This window comes from Rhinatrema bivittatum, chromosome 13, assembly GCF_901001135.1.
Source record: "Rhinatrema bivittatum chromosome 13, aRhiBiv1.1, whole genome shotgun sequence".
Lineage (NCBI taxonomy): Eukaryota > Metazoa > Chordata > Amphibia > Gymnophiona > Rhinatrematidae > Rhinatrema > Rhinatrema bivittatum.
Window position 1 is genome coordinate 12759528 of NC_042627.1, and position 19476 is coordinate 12779003.

At 42.0% G+C, this 19476-nt stretch overlaps 1 protein-coding gene across 5 annotated transcripts in view; it reads right to left on the reverse strand.

Annotated features, from left to right (window-relative positions):
* The window catches only part of LOC115075126 (cholesterol side-chain cleavage enzyme, mitochondrial), a 92436-nt gene that overhangs the window by 12203 nt on the left and 60757 nt on the right, over positions 1-19476 (reverse strand). For all 5 annotated transcript variants that reach the window (XM_029575331.1, XM_029575332.1, XM_029575334.1 and 2 more), the window contains 4 exons: positions 15876-16031; positions 12599-12798; positions 2582-2785; positions 466-626 (listed from right to left, as the gene is read on the reverse strand). In XM_029575331.1, the coding sequence (XP_029431191.1) occupies positions 466-626; positions 2582-2785; positions 12599-12798; positions 15876-16031 (721 nt within the window). The remainder of the gene's footprint in view (positions 1-465; positions 627-2581; positions 2786-12598; positions 12799-15875; positions 16032-19476) is intronic.

The following is a 19476-nucleotide window of genomic DNA, read 5'->3' on the forward strand; positions in this document are numbered from 1 at the left end:
GAGCGTAATTTAAAAAATCTCCCTCCGCGCACAGAGGAAGCCAACCACCCGTACACGCGCGCGCGGACATTAAAATCCGGCATGCATGTCCGCACGGGAAACGTATTTTATAACATGCGCACGCCGACGCATGCATGTTACAAATTAGCGCGTCCATGTGCGTGCGCCGGGAACCGTGTGCGCATAGACGTGCGCGCGCTGCTTTTAAAATGGACCCCTATTTGCGAAAAGAAATAGGAACCCCAAATGTATGTTTATCGTCTACAGTTCTGGTTTGCTTGAAATGAACCAAAAATGAGCGCCTCTGTTCCATTTAACCCATTTGTTTCAAGCGAAGGCAGATCCATGGAGGAGTTTCCCTTTGAGAAGTCACTTGCAGGCCTCTGGTTCCAGCATTCCCTTGGGCCTTCCAGCCCTGCACACATTTTAAAGTTTCAGGGTCCAATCTTGACCGTTCATCCTTACCGTGTCCACCCCTCCTGCCATCAGCTCTGTCACACTGGCCTTTATGTCTTCTACTGGCAGCTTGGCCTGTAGTAAGAGGCTGGATAAGATACCAGTATATTCCGCAGTATTCTTCCGATTCAGCCTCAGGTCCCTGTAGATATTTTGTATGCATTTGTCCGCTAAAAAGAAAGAGAAATAATTTGGGAGCCTGATTTGGTTTGTTTAGGAGCTGGGGAAGAGGAAGAAAAGTACAGCAAAAGAGGAGCCTCTCCATGATTGATGACGATAATGAAATAAACATCCCCAGGACTGAATGCAGAGAAATTGCTTGAATAGTCTTTTTTTGTGTTTCCTTGTTGCTTCGCTATTGTGGGTGAAAAGTGATAGACTGACATTGGAAACTGAAGTCTTCCGTATATTTATAATTCAGATGCAGTAAGAATAGGTTAGTGGCAAGGACAACCTCTTTGGCATCTTCCTCTATGAATCGGGCCAGTGAAATATCAGCGCATGTTAAACGGGCGCTCATAATTGCGCACTCGCTGTCTTAATGCAGGCCAATCCACCTCTCCCAGGCTCCCAATTTAATATTTAAATTGGCTGCTGTGGTAAAAAGGAGGCACTAGGGGAAATTGTACAACCATAGCACCTCCTTGGCATCAGGTGCCCAGGAGAGCCAGCTTAGGTAGGTTAAGAAAATGGACACCTAGTTTTACGAGTGTCCATTTTCCTAACCTGTGCACAGCCACAGGTTAAGAAAATGGATGCTCGTTAATTGAACATCCCTCTTCCAAACCTGACAGCTGGCAAACTTTTTTTTTTTTTTTTTTTTTTAAGGGTTCTCCTTTTTCAATTCCTCTAACTTAATAATCGCCATGATATTAAATCTAGGGTTGCCAATTGGATCCAGATTTTCAGGCCAGGTTGATCCAGTCCTGGTTTTACTCCCCTGCATGCAGGTAATTATAGTTTTGCTTTTCTTAGGGAATGCAATAGGGAAATCAGAAAATGTCCCAGCATGCACTGGGGTAAAACCAGGACTGGATCAACCTGTCCTGAAAATCTAAAGTCAGTTAGCAACCCTAATTAAGTTGCAGGAACTACAAAAAAGTAGTATTTTCTGCTTTTCTATAAACTTCTTGGGCTTCTCAAGAATTAACACCTGCTCCAGAGCAGGGGTTAATTTTTGAGGGTACAAATGTGTGCGTTAGGAACTTTTTTTTTTTTTTTTGCATCGGGGGAAATAGCTAATAGTCTCATCAATATGAATTTAAATGTGTTCAGCGCTTTTAGCTAAACGCTCGTTGGAGGCACATTATGGACATGCTAACCTTTTTGCATCGGGGGTTATTGGTGCATGTCCAAAATGTTGAGCCATGCGCTGTGGCCAGCACCCAGTATTACATTGGACTGGATATGCTTTACCCTCTACTCTTGAAAGGCCTATATTAGGGTGAGAGTGTTAATTATCTCCAAAGCTATTCAACCTTTATATCTCTACTACATTTCTTTCTTTATTTCTTTATAGATACTTATATTCCACTTACAACAGGCAGATGCTAAGTGGATTATAATATAAATCCACATTTTCATAAAATACAATAAAATAAAATGCATAACATAATAAAATTATTAAAAATATGACTACTAACATTAGTTAAGTTGTAAATCCACTCTGAGTGTAATTTTCAAAGGCATTTACCAAGTAACATGGCCTGAGATAAAACTACACCTAGGTTGCTTAGCATGCTTACTTTTAGCCACATTAAAAAAATAAATATTCTTATGGGTTTGTTTAGGCATGGCCTAAAAACAGCATGTGTACATTTCATTTTCAACAGTACATGCACTATTTTGTGTTTCCTCCACTACTACTCGCACAAATACCTGGTGCAAAATACATGGATACTTTTAATGGGCTTTCTTTGTATTTTCTATTTTTCAAAAAAGAAACAATGTGGGTAGTTTCTCCTTGAAATTTTGGATGAAGCACATGCATTAAAATTACCATGACATTTACAACTTTGCAGGCTGTTTGAAAATTTTAAACCATTAAGTAGGACTTCCAGTGTTTCTGTGATACTATGTGAGGAAGCAGAAAATAAATATCAAGATTTTATCCTCAACGCCTTACCTTGTGTGAAGATCACATCCCAGGCCTCTATATGGTTCCTCCAGGTCTTGGCATTGATTCTACGTAGGATCTCCGGAGGAATGTAGAGCATTAATGACGTAGACTGGAACATTTTGCTAACAGAGTCAATGAATTTCTGTGCCTCAGGGTCAACATTATCTTGTAGAAGTCCCAGTCGTTCACCATATAGTACATTACAAACCGCTATAGGAGACAGAAAATCAACCAGAAGGAATAAGGAAACCAGTTTACAACTATTCCCTGAAACATTCCATTATAATGATCTTATCATTTAATCTGCTTCCTATTCATAAAATAACTTGGAAAAAAGCTGGCAAGCAACTCATAAGACAGATCGAGAAATTATTCTCAAAATTTAAAAAGGCATTTTAATCTACTCAACTAAAAATGCAAGCTAGGCTAAAATGTTACTATAGTATAGTGCTAAAATATAGCATTATATACCCTAAAAGGTTGTATGATCTTTGCTATAAGTTGTTTTTCTATAAATATAGGATTGGCATCTGCCAATACATTTGTCCCTTCCTAAATGGTGCTCTGTGCCCCTGTGGAGAATGTCAAGGTACAGGGCAGTCCTAGAAACCTATTTGAATAGACTCTGCAGACGGTGAAGGGGCAGCCACATGTGTGGCTCCTGAAATCAAGCCTTACATTTATGGAGATACTTTAAAATGTGTCTTAATTTTGAGGGTTTGCCACAGTTTTCGGTTAGACTAGGCTGATATGCGTCTTTAAGAAACATTCATTTTATCCAAATTACTCTCTTTACATTACTCTAAATTACTATGCTTAATAAAGATTCTTCTCCCTTCTTTAGAATATGCAAATGATTGCAATCATGGGCAATTACTACTCAGCCTACTGATGAAAGTATATTCCCTTTGCTTCAGCATCTCTCAGTGAATTCAATTCATTGCAGTCTTTCCAAAGAGAACTTACTATTTTGGCCTAGATGTGGTTCATGAGTTAATTTAAAGATGACTCTGAATGGAGGCTAGAATGTGTGTTGAAGGTAAAGATTGAAGTGAACAGGAGTATGGTTCATGCTTTGAAGACAGACATTGTATTGGATGGGGTGTGACCCATTTTGGGAAAATAAGACTGGGAGAATTTGGGTTTTTTTTCAATTTAGAACCCACATTTTCAAAGGAAAATGTAAATGTAACATACTATTGTAGCAATTTTCAAAAGCCCATTTACCCACATTATGGGGCGGATTTTAAAAGGGTTACGTGCGTAACCCTTAAAACCCCCCCCCCTGCGCTCGCTGAGCCTATTTTGCATAGGCTCGGTGGTGCGCGCAAACCCCGGGATGTGCATATGTTCAGGTGCTCACAAAATGGGCGGGGACGTGGGCGGGGCCACATCAGGGGGCGTGTCCGGGGCATGGCGATGGTTATGGGGCGTGGCCGAGTGCCCCGGCACAGCGGCCTGTGTCAGGGCCTGCCGCGCCGGCAGACAGCCGGCACACAATTCAACAAAATTGAATTATAGGTTAATTTATTTATTTATTTATTTATTTCAGATTTTTATATACCGGCATTCGAGACAGCAGTCACATCGTGCTGGTTCACATAAAACAGGGGTGCATAGTAAACATAACTATAACCATGGTGTTGAAAAGGCAGTTACATATAACAGGGTGATAAGAACTTGGCTGAGAAGGAAGAGAAAGGAAAGGTTATTAAAATTCACACAGGTAAACGATAGAAGATAAGGATGACCATGGTGTATTTGGAGATTAGTGAACCGGAGATTAGTTAACTTTCTAACTATGTTCCCCATAGTGTTTTTTGGTTTGTTTTTTTCTTAAATGTTCATGTTCATGGTTCTATGTACAGCCTACAGGCAAGTTTACATTCTTTGTAAACCGGTTTGATTTGTATCTAATGCAAGAAGATCGGAATATAAAAACCAAAAATAAATAAATAAAATAAGGTGAGGAGGGATTTAGGTAGGGCTGGGAGGTGGGTTAGACAGGGGAAGAGAGGGAAAGGGGGGGGGAAACAAAAAAAAAAAAAACGTTCCCTCCAAGGCCGCTCCGATTTCGGAGCGGCCTTGGATGGAATGGGGAAAGCCATCGGGCTTGCGCACGCCGACCCTGGATTTTATAACATGGGCGCGGCAGCGCGTGCATGTTATAAAATCGGGTGTACATTTGTGCGTGCCGGGTAGCGCGCACAAATGTACCCCCCGCACGTAATTTAAAAAATCTGCCCCATGTGCATTTAATGTGAGCAAAAACTATTGACAATATATTGTAGCAATTTTTAAAATCCAAACAAAGTGGTGTACACAACCCAAAACAAAGCATAATCGTAAAAACACCAATGAGACAACACATAGATATATAAAAATGAATCCTTCATGCTTTGCCTATTTCCAGCCACCTGACCCTATATAATAAGAGTCCCACGCATAGCTCCAATCAAACTAACCAAAGGACATCTACCCATCATCTATCTACCTATTCCAATCCCCTCTCCTGTGTCTCCAATCCCCAGAGATCCTGACTGCCATTCCTTGACACCACACTATTATTGCCTGGCTGCCCTACAGTGTAATTCAATAACTATCCTACTACCTCTTACACAGCTTTTCAACCAGCTTCAACCTAGTGAAAATAGAATAGATTTTACTTTTTTCCTAAACCTTGGAAAGTTTAGTTCACTTTTAATTTCTTTAGTTCAGACTGTTCCATAACAGAGAGAGCTCTCATTCATAAAGCCCTGTTCCTATGTACTGTATGCAAATTATTTTTCATTGTTGGAACTTACAACAAACAACCCTGAGAGGACCAGAAACTGCATTAATGGAAATAACAACTCAAGACCTGCTATGAATACATAGGACCATTCCCTCTCAATGACTGAAAGGTTAAAGTAAAGGTAAAAAGTTTGAAAACTTGGCTCTTCAAAAAAGCCTTTCACAATGAGCTCAATGAGTAAAAACACCTACTCACAGCTGAAAGTCACCTAAAAGCATAATTGCTTTCTTTACTATTTTTATCATAATTAAGTATTAATTTAAGAGAGACAGTTTAAAACGTATTTGATTATCCAATGAATCATATAAATGGAAGTTCCATAGAATTTTGAAACATGTAAGTGAAAAACTGGTTGGCACCCCCTTGATAAATGTACAAACCAAACTGATATACGTGCCTAAATGTAAACCGTTTTGATGGTGTATTACTAAACGACGGTATAGAAAAGTTTTTAAATAAATAAATAAAATAAATAAAGCCAGGCTTAACATGTCAGATAACATTCAGTCTTCACAATAAAGTTGTCTCCAAATCCAATATTGATTCATACATCATGCAGTGTTATGAAGAGTGTAGGACATGCGCTCCATAATGGCCACTTCAGCAACCACTGTTTTTCAATGTTCAAATTGAGGTTTTGATTTCCAATAATAAGCAATAGTTATCCTAGCAGTAAGAAGTAGATGATCAATAAGTTGTTGTATCCATTTCGTTGGGGGAGCTGCCTCCCGCCGCCCCAGCAAGCACAGGGGGAGCCATGAGTTGGACCAGAAAATGTGTGATCTGCAGGATAATATCTTGAACCTGTAACCAAAAATCAATAACAACTGGACAATCCCACCACATATGGAAATACGAAGCAGTAAAACCACAACCCCTCTAACACAAAGGGCTAGCAGAACTGAATTTAGCCAAAAAGAAAGGGTATCGATATATTCTATGTAGTAGGCGAAACATAAGCTCACGATTCTTGTTACATCGAGATAGCTGAAAAGTAACATGCCAGATTGCCCCCTAATCATCATCATCTAAATGCAAAGATAAATCTGCATTCCATTTAATAATAAGGATTGGACTGGTCTCCAACATTTTAGTCCCAACCTGTAAATAGATGTACAAGCTAGAAATCAATTTAGATTGATAAACGGAAGTCGTTAATAATCGTTCCAAGCCCATTTGAGGTTGTAATAAAGAAAAGTCATGGGCTTCTCCCAACAAATCTCTGTGCAAATGCTCATAAATATATTGTGTATGAGGTGATATCCCATAGTTCAAGAGTAAGTCCTCAAACGTTTTAAAATTGCACCCCACCCAAATTTGATCTAAATAACATAAGCCTTTTATTCATCCAATCTTCAATGTCCACAGACATCATTACAGATGATAAAGAAGGACTATAAATCAGAGATGAGATAGGAGAAGGACTAACTACTGGCAAGTCTAACAATTTGTGCATAGTCTGCCATGAGCGTAGAATGTGAGACAAGAGTGGGCTGCTGTGATATAATCTACAGTAGGCCAGAGAGGATGGAGCGAGAGTCAATAAAGAGCCCAAAGATAACTCTCCAGCCTGATAGCATTCTAATGAAACCCAAGAGAGTGTACCTAAAACATCACATCATCCCTTATCCCCAGCAATTGCACAGAGTTATAATACAAGTAAAGATCTGGAACATCATGTCTATTACAACCCTTTGTCAACTGTAAGGTGGACAATTTAATATGTGGAGTTTTTCCTCTCCAAAGAAAAGAAGGGATGACATTATTCATGTACTGAAACACCCCTTTAGGAAATGGACAAAGGAGATATTGGAACAAATATAGTAATCAGAGGAGTACAGACATTTTAACCAAATAGGCTCAGCCCAATAAGGATAAGGGAAAGGTAGTCCAATGCTTCAATTCAGAATATAATTAAGAAAGGATTTTGGAATTAATTCAAAGTGTACAAATCAGAAAGATTAGGAGAAACCAGGATCCCCAAATATCACAAACTAGTATTAGCTAAAGTAAAATCCCCCACCTTTTCTACAAGATAGCCCTGAGGGCCAAATGGAAAGTATATAGACTTGGTATAATTCATTTTATAGCCAGACATAACACTATATTGCCTAATCAGGGATAAAAGAACCAGAACAGATTTCCGCACTTGAGTCATATATAACAAAATGTCATCATCGTATAAGGACATTTTATGTACCACAGAACCAACATGAAAACCAACAACTTCTGTCACCTCCCAGATCTGATGGCAAGAGGTTCCAATGCTAAATTAAATAGAGAGGGGGAAAGGGGACAGAATTGGATAACTTACTATTAACCAGTACCCTGGCTTGAGGTGCCTTGTTTAGGGCCCTAATTAATAAATATATTGGGGTGGGAATTCCAAAAATTGCAAAACAAGAAACATGTATTGCCAGGAAATTCTATTGAATGCCTTGTCTGCATCCAAGAATAAAACAATACCAGAACTTTACATTTCTTCGCCATAACAATAATATTAAATAAATGTCAGGTATTACCTGAGGAGGGTCTGCCCTTAATGAAACCAGTCTAGTCAGGATCTATTAAAGCAGGTAATATATGTTCTATTTGAGATTGCAAAATCTTTGCTAAAATCTTGACATCAGTATTGATCAGAGAGATGGGTCGATAGGAATCACACTGCAAAGGATCCTTCCCCGGTTTAGGGATCAAGTTAATAATGGCATCCAACAACATGAGCTGTAGATGTACCCAAATAATTAGAAAGTTCCGTCATCAGAGGTACCATATCGTCCCTAAAATGTTTGTTTTATTCTAATGGGAAGCCATCTGGTCCTAGGCTTTCTGTAATTGCCAAGGAGGTAAGAGCCTGAAGAACCTTGTGGTTCATTATAGGGACTGATAAGGAGTTCCTCATCACATCTTGTATTTTAGAAAGAGAAAGAGAGCCCAAAAACTGCAAAATCTCTTCATCTGGGACATACAGAGTTTCCCCATAGAGGGCAGCAAAATGCTGTTGAAATTCAATAAGAATTTCGGAGGTAGAATGTACCAAGAATGCAGATCTGTTTTGCTGGAGCCAATGACATTGGTAGGAGGACAAGCTTTAGTCAGTTGTGCCATCAAAGTGCCAGTCTTGTTACCCTGTTCATAATATTTCTGTCTCTGAAAACATAGGGACATTTCATTCTGAAAAATTTGTAATTGAGCCAATTCATACCTTGCCAACTGCAATTTTTTGTAGGTTTTAGGGGAACAGTCAGTCTTATGTTTAAGTTCAAGATCTTTGATTTTCTGAAACAAAACAAGTTGTTGAGCATGCAGCTGCTTTTTGATATAACTGGCAAAAGAAATAATCTCTCCCCGTAGTACCGTTTTCAGAGTTTCCCACCATGAGCGGGAATCATAATCCTCTACAGGATGATGAATTCTAAAGTCCTGTAACACCTGTCAAATCTTAGCTGAGAATTCTGGATGTTTAAGGAGGGACTGGTTCAATTGCCATCCAGTATTTGAATTCCTAGTTCCCAGAAAATCAATAGTCAAGGAAACAGGATTATGATCCGAGAGATAAGAAGCCAAAATGTCACAGTCCAACATCACATTAAAAAGGGAGGAAATACAAAGAGAGAAATCAATGTGACTGTAGGTGGAATGCCTGGATGAATAAAAAGTATAGTCCCTACTACTGGGATATTCATCTCGCCAAATATCTCTGAGATCATAATACTGAATAATATTTTGCAGCCTCCCTGGCAAGGAAGAAACCAATCACATAGAACGCGAGTGATCAAGAGAAGAATTAAGACATAAGTTCCAATCCTGCCCCACCACCACCAGGAGAACATTTAAAGAGGAAAAGGTTTTAAGCTTAGTAAAAAGGGAAGCAAAAAATTCTTCAGAGCTGCCATTGGGACTGTAAACATTAACAAAAAGAATACCCCGCCCATAAAGGGTGCCCTCCAGAATCACAAAGCGACCCTCAGGGTCCTGAAATGACCTGGAAATGGATAAAGGCAAGTGTTTATTCATTAGAATACTAGTCTCTCTACTTTTAGTTGTATATGAAGACGCATAGACAGAGCCAACCCATCCCCTTGTCAATTTGTCATGTTCAGCTTTAGACATACGAGTCTCTTGTAAAAAGACTAAATGTGTCCCCTGCTTGCACATGTACTGCAGAACCCTCTTTCACTTGATGGGATTAGAAAGACCTCTGACATTCAGTGAAATGATCTTTAAACCAAAATTAGACATATCACGTCAGATAAGAGACGTTAGGTAAGAAAGAGGAAAAGATCCTTTGTACAATTAGGGGTGGCAAAAACACAGGACAGGACAGCAATAAAAAGAAAACACATAGATCACAGTAGCAAAAAAAAAAAAAAAACAGAACTGTGTTTGTTTTCTCAAATGTTTACAATATCAATACAAAGAAAAGAAATTAGCTGGAGAATATAAAAGAAAATTGTAAAATTCCCTACAGATGGTGAACATGTATATTCCTGCCAGCTAATTAAGATTTGTCTCCACCAACAAAAGGAACAAACCCAAAACTTCAAAACTCCCCATCATCCCCAACCGCCCCCCCCCCCCCCAAGTTACAAAGAGATCACAAAACACCCCAACAATTTGCAACACTAAGCGGGCAAAAAAGCCAAGCTCAGAGCTACTGCAACAAAAAATAATAGTCCCTCAAAGAAGAGTAAATAAAAGAAAAGAAAATTGAGAAAATAAAAAGTCCATAGAAAAATGAACCATCCAGTCCATAAAAAACAGGGAAAAACAATAAAGAAATTCTTCAGCGTATCCAAAATCTTCCATTGCCTGAGGTATAGATAACGTGCAAGTTGTGAAAACAATACTGATTTTGGGTCAAGATCCAATATTCGTTGTAATGAAAAACAAACAGATCTCCAAGAAAATAAAATAGAAAAAGGAGCCACGGCCGAATACGTCAAACCTGGAGATAATGAAGTCCAACAAGTACCAAAAATAGCAAGAATCAGAAAAACAACAAAAACCGGAAAAAATAAAGAAAAGGAAAAATGTAAAAACGTGCGAAGCAACCGCTGCGTCAGCTAGACGCTCATCAGTTGGGCTTCCTGCCCATCTAAAAAAACCATCAGCTGCAAAGATAACTTTCAATTGAGAGAATCTTTTTGGGAAGGTGCATAAGATCACAGAAAATACGATACTTTGGAAGGGGTCTGAAAAAACCGGTGCTCGCCAGAGTTTCACAGGATGCAGCATATAGTACTGAAGACAGTACTCTCATAAGCAGCGCTTCACATCACTGTAACCTTGCCACAGCTTCTGCAGCCCCGCCGAAAAACCAGGGAAAATATAAATATGCTTTCCTTGATAAAACAGTTCTTTATTTCGATGCACCGAGTCGAGAATCTTCTGTTTATCAGTAAAATTATGAAAAAGCACCACAATGGCAGGGGACCGGCCCTGGGGACCCGGATGAGGAGTCAAAGTTCAATGGGCTCTATCCACTTTAAAGAGATCATGCTTATCCATAAGGCCTAGGAGTTCAGGAAGCCATTTTGCTCTAAACGTTTCTGCATCACTCTCCTCCGACTTCTCTGGAAGGCCTACTATTCTAATGTTATTTCTTCTACTGCGGCTTTGTCTTCTAAAGATTTGAAGGATTTTTCCAGAGCCTCTATTTTACTCCCATAAGCTGTATAGGCATGTTGTAGGTCTGTTTCTCGGACATCCAAATTATCTAAATGCTCTTCATGTTCCTTGCAAACCAGGGTGGCCACCTTTTCCACCACGATAGTTAATTTAGTATCAATGGGGTTGATTAAAAAAATAAAAATACGTGGGCGTCCATGTGCGAGTGGTTCCCGGTGTTACACATGAAGGTGACTATTTTATAACACGCGCATGTTATAAAATATGATATCCGCACTCACATGCGTGCCCAATTTTATAATTGGTGCGTGCATGTACGGGCAGATGTCTGTAATGCACGCAACAGGAGGAGGCATTAAAAAAATACACATGGCGACGCAGGTAGGCCTTTCCCAGTTCCCTCCCAGTCCGCTCCTATTAAGGAGCGGACTGGGAGGGAACTTCACTAATCCTAACCCTATCCTTCCCCTCTCCTCCCCAATCCCTAAACTATCCCTACTTAACCCCCTTTTTATTCCATACTTACTTCTGCTCCAGAGGAGCAGTATCCTCCGCGCGCTAGCCGGCTGCCAGCGTGCACTTCCCCGGGACAGCAGCTTATGGCGCTGTCCCGGCCTGCCCCTCCCCACCCAGACCCTGCCTCTCCTGCCCGCCCCTTTGCAGAAATCCAGCACTTTGGGGGTTACGCGAGTGGCCAGGCCCTTCTGAAAATGCGCACAGCGCGCGCAAGGCCTGGCCACGCACGTAACCCCTGTTATTTACTCGCGTGGCCCTTCTAAAATTGGGCTGAATGTTTTCAGTCATCTTTTTTTTAAAAAGGCTTCAAAGTATTGTTTAAATGTTTTCCCAGAGGCCAAGAGTACCCTCGAGGAGCCTTGAAGTTCCTCATCCGAAGAGGAAGCCTCTCCCACAGTGTAAGCACCGGACTCGGGGGCCAATCCTTATCTGAAACCATCGTTTTCTGCTTTGCTTTGTCTGCCCATATTTTAGGTACAGAAGTATTTCCCCAAAGTTTTTGGTACTCATAATAGCAGGAAAAAATAAAACGAAACATCACACCGCAGCAAATAACGTAAGGATCAGAAAGGAGATGAGCAGGAGCACGCAAACTTGCTGCTCACTGGGTCACAGCATCATGGGATCTCCTGACTTTTTTTTTTTTGGATTGGGTGACTAGAGAATTAGATCAAGTGTGGTCACTTGGTGTGATTTACTTGGATTTCAGCAAAGGTTTTGATAGGTGGAAGCTCATGAATAAAATGAGCAATGTGAGAGTAGGGCCCCAAGGTGATGGAATGGATTAGAAATTGGTTGACTGGCAGATTGTAGACTACAGTGGGTAATGGTAAATGGATCTCACTCTGAGGAGAGAAAGGTGATTGTTTTGTGTAAAACTATGTTACCCTAATGGAAATAGATGATTCTGGGATGTTGCTTCTGTGAAGTCTGAAGCAATGTTGCATGTGAGTAAGCTGGAGGTCAAGATGACTTGGGAATTTGGGATGTGACTCTTGACTGGAGTCGATCCATTATGGCCCTAATGCGTAATATGAATCACTTCATACAAAAATGTATAGAGAAAAGCAGGAGATACTTACACTCCAGGGCAAACCTGAAGAGTTCATTTGAAAGGTCAGTTGTCCACTTCCCTCGCCCGCCTTTCTCAATCTGATTGTAAATTCTTTTCACAAAGTCCTCATCCACATCATTCAACAAAGGCAGGAAGTGATCGATCATGTTCAGAGCGAGCACTTCTCGATTGAGCACCAGTCGATTGTGTTTCCAGTCCTCGCCAGACCTGTAAAAAACACACAACGTAACACAGAAACACTAAGCGCTGGCTATGGCTTTGAAGCTGCATGCACTCCTTTGGCCGGCTGAGAACGGGAAGGAATGGGGCAACAGGCGTCTCTCGGAAGCGACATGGCTAACACAAGCCATTAGATTCCGAAGAGATGCCTGCTGTCTGGTTTAGGATAGTCTGAGCTCAGGTTTCCCAAGGGAGGCTGGAACTAGGGAATAATACTAGGTGGTAAGAAAACTAAAACATGGGCCACTCCCTCATCCCCGATAGCCAAGGAAGGATCTAGGAGCCACATGTTGCATTCAGATGGCAAAGCAGCAATATTAGCAAACATCTTTACAGATCATTCATCAGACGGTTAAACCAAAATCATTAATGCCCCCTCTTTATTTCTGTTCTTTTTCACTCCTTCTTACTAGACAGATGATAGCGTTCAAAGTTTTTTGGAAAGCTCCTGGTTTTTGCCCTGCTGTTCATTTCCAGAACCCCGGGTAAGCGTCGCTCTGACACACCCAGAGAACAGGACTAACACCCGAAGGCGCGGAGGAGATTAAAAACATCTATAATAAAAGAGATTCGGTCCAAGGAAAGGGATCTTGCAATGAGACGTCATCAGGAGGAAACACAGCCATTTTTTAAAAATAACTTACCTCGCATTTCGGCAATAAAAAAAAACCATCTAGAAACTTTAAAAAGGATTAAAATAGGTAAGTGGGCAGGGAAACAGAGTCTCAGTTAGCAACCATGGTGAAACAGATCTGATGCTGCCGGTTACACCGTCTGAAAGGGTCCCTGGGAAAACTGAGAGTCAGAATGCAGCGTCACCTGCACGTCAGCCAACTCATAGCGCTAATTTTGAGATTTTAAAAAAGCCTCCATGGCTGGGGAGGTAGACCAGAGTTTGGTCTTGGCCCATTACTGCCTGGAGGAGAATGGATTGCACAGTGGAGGATGAATGTTTGCTTTCTAGCACAGCAACTGCAAGGGGTGACCCAGTGCTTAGAGCAGAGGGCTAAGACCTGGGAAAACCAGGGTTCAGACCTCCCTTTTCCCACTGATGCTTCTTGTGACCTTGGGCAAATCATTTCACCCTCCGTTTCCTCACGTGCAAGCTGCAAAGTTTTATTTTGTTTTTGCTTTTTTTACAAAAGTGTGCTTCACATGAAAAAAATCGCACAAAAATGCTAAGTTTTACTTCTATGTGCTCTTTTTCACGCGGAGCTCCCTTTTGTTTAAAAACATCAGCAAAGTGGGCTTCACAATAGTAAACATTCATGCAAAGTCCACCACACATAAAAGCTGTTTAAATCCTATGGCAATAAGCTGCTGTGATGCAAAATCATGCAAAGCAGCTCATTTTTATGTGAATTTACAAAAAAACGATGTACAAAATAGGCTTTGCGGGCCTATTTTCGCAAAAAAGGGATGATCCCGCTAGAAGTAGTGCTTGACCTGCACCACTGTGCAGTGTTAAAGGGGCCTTCCAGCTGCCTGACGCACCCCCTTGCATTTCATAAAATCCCTGGAGGTTGGGGGGGGGGGGGGGGGTCAGACCTAGATTCCGAGCCCTGTCTCACCGGTGGGCTGCAAATGTAGAAAGTATTGTCTTATGTTAAGTTCTGCCCCTTTAATCCTCACCTCTTTGTTCCTCAGAATAAGTGAATTTGGAGCTCTCACCCGAAGTTTACCTGGTAGATGGGGGGGGTGGCTTTCTGGGGGGGCAGGAGTAATCCCCAGCTCGTTCCACTTCCTGCACGGGTGGCTCAGGAGAGGCGAGAATGCAGATGAGATTGGGCGGTGCCTGCCAGTCTGCCTCCCCCCCCCCCCCCTCCCCAAGGCAGAGGAGATCCAGCTCACTGTGGCCTGAAAAGGAGGCCCTGTGCCTTACTGGTCACGGAGGGAGGGGGCAGGAGAGTTGCCAGAGAGGTGAATTTTCTGGGGAAGAGGGATTCGTGACCAGCAGGAATCCTGAGTGAGATTTGGAAGTTTGAAGGGAGGGGGACTGGGGATGGAGAATCAGGATCACCAGGACAGGTAGGGAAAAAAAGGAGGAGAGGAAAGAGAAAATGGTTGGCGAAGCGTGATGGGGGGGAGGGGGCGGGGGACTTGAGCACTGGTGGAGGCTGGGGTTGGAAGTTCAGTGGGGAAGGAGGAAAAAGAGTGTAAAGAATGTGCTCTCCTGTGTGTGTGGGGGGGGGGGGGGGGTGGTGGGGGGGTGTGAGTGTGGGGGTGTGGGGGTGTGGGGGTGACAGAAGGAGTGTGTGTCTGGGGAAAAATAAAGGTCGTGCTCAGCCCTGGACCTGCCCCTTCACACAGGTAACGCTTGGTTCTGGCCCTGTTCTTCCACCCCCCTCCCCCTTCCTCTCCCGCATTTCATAGTTCCACGTCCTATTTGTCAACAAATTAAGCCCTGATACAGCAGGCATGGAAGAGCAGTTTAAACTATGACTGCAAATCAAAACTCTTTAAAAAAAAAGTTTAAAAACATGGCTTTTCAAAAAAGCTTTTTTTACGGTGAGAATGGAGAATATGAAGTATAAATGAACAAGCAAAAGAACATCTACACACAGCAAAAGTCAGCTAGTAGCGTACTTGTATTTTTTATTATTTTTACTCATCATTATTATAGACTAATTTAAGAGATCTGCAGTATAAAGTACAATTCTTGTATGGATTTATTCCTATTAATCATATAAAAGGACAAGATCCAGACCACGCATCACATACCTTATACCTTCTATTATGGAAACATGTTACCGATAAACGTTTGGGCACTTTGTTAGTAAGATTTTAACCAAATGTAGATTTACGTGCCTCTCTGTAAACCGTGGTGATGGTGCACTACTAAACAACGGTATAGAAAAGATTTTAAATAAATAAATAAATCAAATACATAAATAAATAAATAAAATAAATAAAATGAGAATGCAATTTCTACTAGCACAAGCAGAGTGACCTGGTAATGCAAGAGAAAGAAATACGAGCTGGCAGAAGGAGTTGAGATGGCGAGAGCTCGCCACTGCCGGCCGTTGCCCCTCTTCCCGTAAGCTCTCAGTGAATCAGTTACTTACTTGAGGAGGACGCCTTTTTTCTTGTTCCGGTACTCACGGTAGGCCACCCACGGCTGCACCACCAGCCTCTCTGGAAACATGCCTTCCACTTTAAACAGAGCAGCAGCATCTTCGGGCTGAATGATATTGATACTTTCATAGTAACCAATCTTTTCTCTGTGAAGGTTCAGATTGGAGAAGAGAGGGTCAGGCATTCGCACTGTCGCCCATCAAGAGTACACAAGCATCAGTGTGATAGTGAATACATCTAGCGCAGTACAAGCATCACTGCTGCAAGGCACTATACTCACACACGGGGATGGTAACTTTTAAAACAGCCGTGTGGGCGTACGCGTGTATGGCGGCTCGCGCAAAAGGATGCGGCCATTTTATAACCTACGCACGTATAGGTGCATATAATGTAAAGACGGCAGCACGCAGGTACGTGTGCATGCAACTTTATATGGATGTGCTCTTATGTGCACAAATGCCGGATCTACCATGTAAGTGGGTGGATTTTATTAGTCACAAGCCGACGCAATTACCGGTTTCCCCGGTCCATTCCCAATTCGCCCAGGTAAAAGCTCCTAAGCCCCCCTAATTAACCTTCCTCTTTTTCACTATATTAGCCCCGACCTTTCAAACCCCGCTAACTAGGCCTGATTTTTTTTTTATTTCAAAGCTTACACGCCATCCATAGCAGAAGTACGCCGTGTACTTGGGTGCTCCTTAAAATCCGCACGGCGCACACCGGCCCGGGACGCATGCCTAGCTCCCAGCTTTGGCACGGGTAGGGATTTTATAATTAACAGCATTGCACAGATCTTACAGGGCGCAGCGGCACTGCACAGGCATCAGTGCACTATGGTCAGATACAACAGCACAACAAGACAGCACACAGGCATCACCACCCTGTTCTGCGCACACAGCAGTGAAGGACATCCGCACTGCATTACCCAACTTCCAGTGGGAGCTGGAAAGGGACAGTGAGGAATCTAGAGAGTTCTTCAAGTCTAATCTACCACAAGTAGAGTAATGATGGAGAAGTGGTACTCCCTCTGAGCGAATTATGCCTGGGAAAGCATACTTGGACCACCATGAGATGGGAACTGTGAGGAGATGGCACTTGAGAGGCTACAGAGCACAGGGGTGGGCAAACCTTTTTGTGCAGGGGTCACATTACAAGTTATCGACTGCAACCAGGGCTGAGGGCGGTTCCCCCTTGGACCGCCTCGACACAGCAATCAAACCCCCAGCACTTGCTGCAGGCATTGCAGCATTCAGCAGGCTTAAATATTAAGCCCCAGCATTTTTAGCACCCGAGCAGCCCCTTGATTTAGTTCTAGGGATGCTAACTTGAGATTTTGCATATTATTTAGACTCTTGTCAGTTACTGAATGTGCAATTTAGGATTAAGTTAACTGACAAATGGGAGGCAGGCAGGTGAGAACTGGCTTTTCTACTACCTGAGCGGTCTCCTCTCAATTTTATGTTTAATTCCTCTGAATGACCAGCTGGACCCGGGGGTGATCTGATTGGCCCCAACGGTGTAAAATCTCAAGACGCTGCTTTCCTATTGGCTACCTACGGGAGGAGAACCAGGAAGTGACTATAAAAGCCGCGGCGTCTGCCTAGAAAAATCGAGGCAGGCAGGTGAGAACTGGCTTTTCTACTACCTGAGTGGTCTCTTCTCAATTTAAAGTTGATTTCCTGAATGACCAGCTGGACCCGGGGGTGATCTGATTGGCCCCAACGGTGTAACATCTCAAGACGCTGCTTTCCTATTGGCTACCTACGGGAGGAGAACCAGGAAGTGACTATAAAAGCCGCGGCGTCTGCCTAGAAAAATCGAGGCAGGCAGGTGAGAACTGGCTTTTCTACTACCTGAGCGGTCTCCTCTCAATTTTATGTTTAATTCCTCTGAATGACCAGCTGGACCCGGGGGTGATCTGATTGGCCCCAACGGTGTAACATCTCAAGACGCTGCTTTCCTATTGGCTACCTACGGGAGGAGAACCAGGAAGTGACTATAAAAGCCGCGGCGTCTGCGGTGCGCAGACGACGCCGGCGCACAGCTTAAGCCGTGCGCGCTCAAGGGGCGCGCACGTCAAAGCTGGGCTTTGACGGGCTTCGACGGAATTCGCCGGGATTTGCCTATAAAGTATTAAATTCATCTCAGGTAGGAACATAAGGCTTAGTTTAACCTGCTGCCTTCGTTAGTGAAATCCTTATAAATTAAATATCACATTACCAATACTTTTTGAAGTCCTAAGTTTAGTTATTTTATTATTTCCTTGATATGCCGCACACCAAACGGAAGGCCAGGATAAGGCCCGTTGGTGAGTCGGCTGTACAAGAGTCTGGACAGAAAACAGTACTGGAGTGGCTGGACCCTAAGAAAATCCCGTGTGAGCAGGCTGCTGTAGATGAAGTTCTAGAACGGAGCATTTCATCTCTAGCCAATGAAACAACATTAAGCCCGGGAGCACCAGTTCCACCAACACCACCTGGTGGGGGGAACTCCCCGGATATACCAGGTGGCCTATATGAGGAGGCTTTTACCCCACAGGACAAACAAGGGAAATTGGGGAATTTAAATGAAAATATGGAACCCTCTAAGCGGAAGGTATTATTATCAGGAGAACTTGATTTCACGGAAACTCTTAATATTTCACCAAAAGAGTTTAGTACACCAAAGAATGATGAGGTGGAAAAAGGAGATCAAGAGAATATCAGTGTAATTATCAAGAGAGACAGTTTGCCAAAAAAACCTGCAAATATCACTCTAGAAACTCTGTGGAATTATTTGGCAAAATTGGACACTTCTATAAATAACTTAACAGAGGTTGTTCTGAAAACTACTAAATCGCTTGCATTGAATACTAATGAAATAGGGAAGCAAAAAGATATGTTAAATGATATGGGAAATCGTGTTTCATGTGTTGAAAAAATCCAAGTCCATCAGATAAAAGTAGAAGATGAAGTTAATAAAAGAATAGAGAATTTAGAGAACACTGTAAGATCATTGAATCTAAGGGTTAATAACTTTCCTTTTTCTAACAAATTGGACCCATTAGAGTTATTCAGGAACTATTTAATGCAGATATTAAAATTTCCTGAAAAAACACTCCCGGTAATTGTAAAAGCTTTTTACCTGGGGGATAAAAAGATAAAAACTGCAATGGGAGAAAAATTAGAAGATGTGAAGGTGAAAGATAGTGGAGAAGAGTCAATTGACTTATCTGATTTGCTTCAGAAATCGCAGGACGAATTAGAAATAAATATAAGGAGAACACTCTTGGTTCAACTAGCCTTTTCTACAGATAAGGAAAATATTTTGAGAGCTTTTTTCCGGAATAGAGTTGTTAATTTTATGGCCAAAAGGTATGGATCTTTCCTGATCTAACTCGTGCCACACAAGTTCGTAGAAAAGCCTTTCTGCAATATAGGAAAACAATTGTGGATAAAGGGGGATATTTTAGTTTAAGACACCCATGTAAATGTAATGTTAGGTTAGAGGGTAAGACATACTCCTTTATAGATCCAGTGGGTCTTAAAGATCTCCTCGAAGGAAAATAGACCGGCATTAGAGTAATTGGGTCCTAAATGTGATAATACTTGA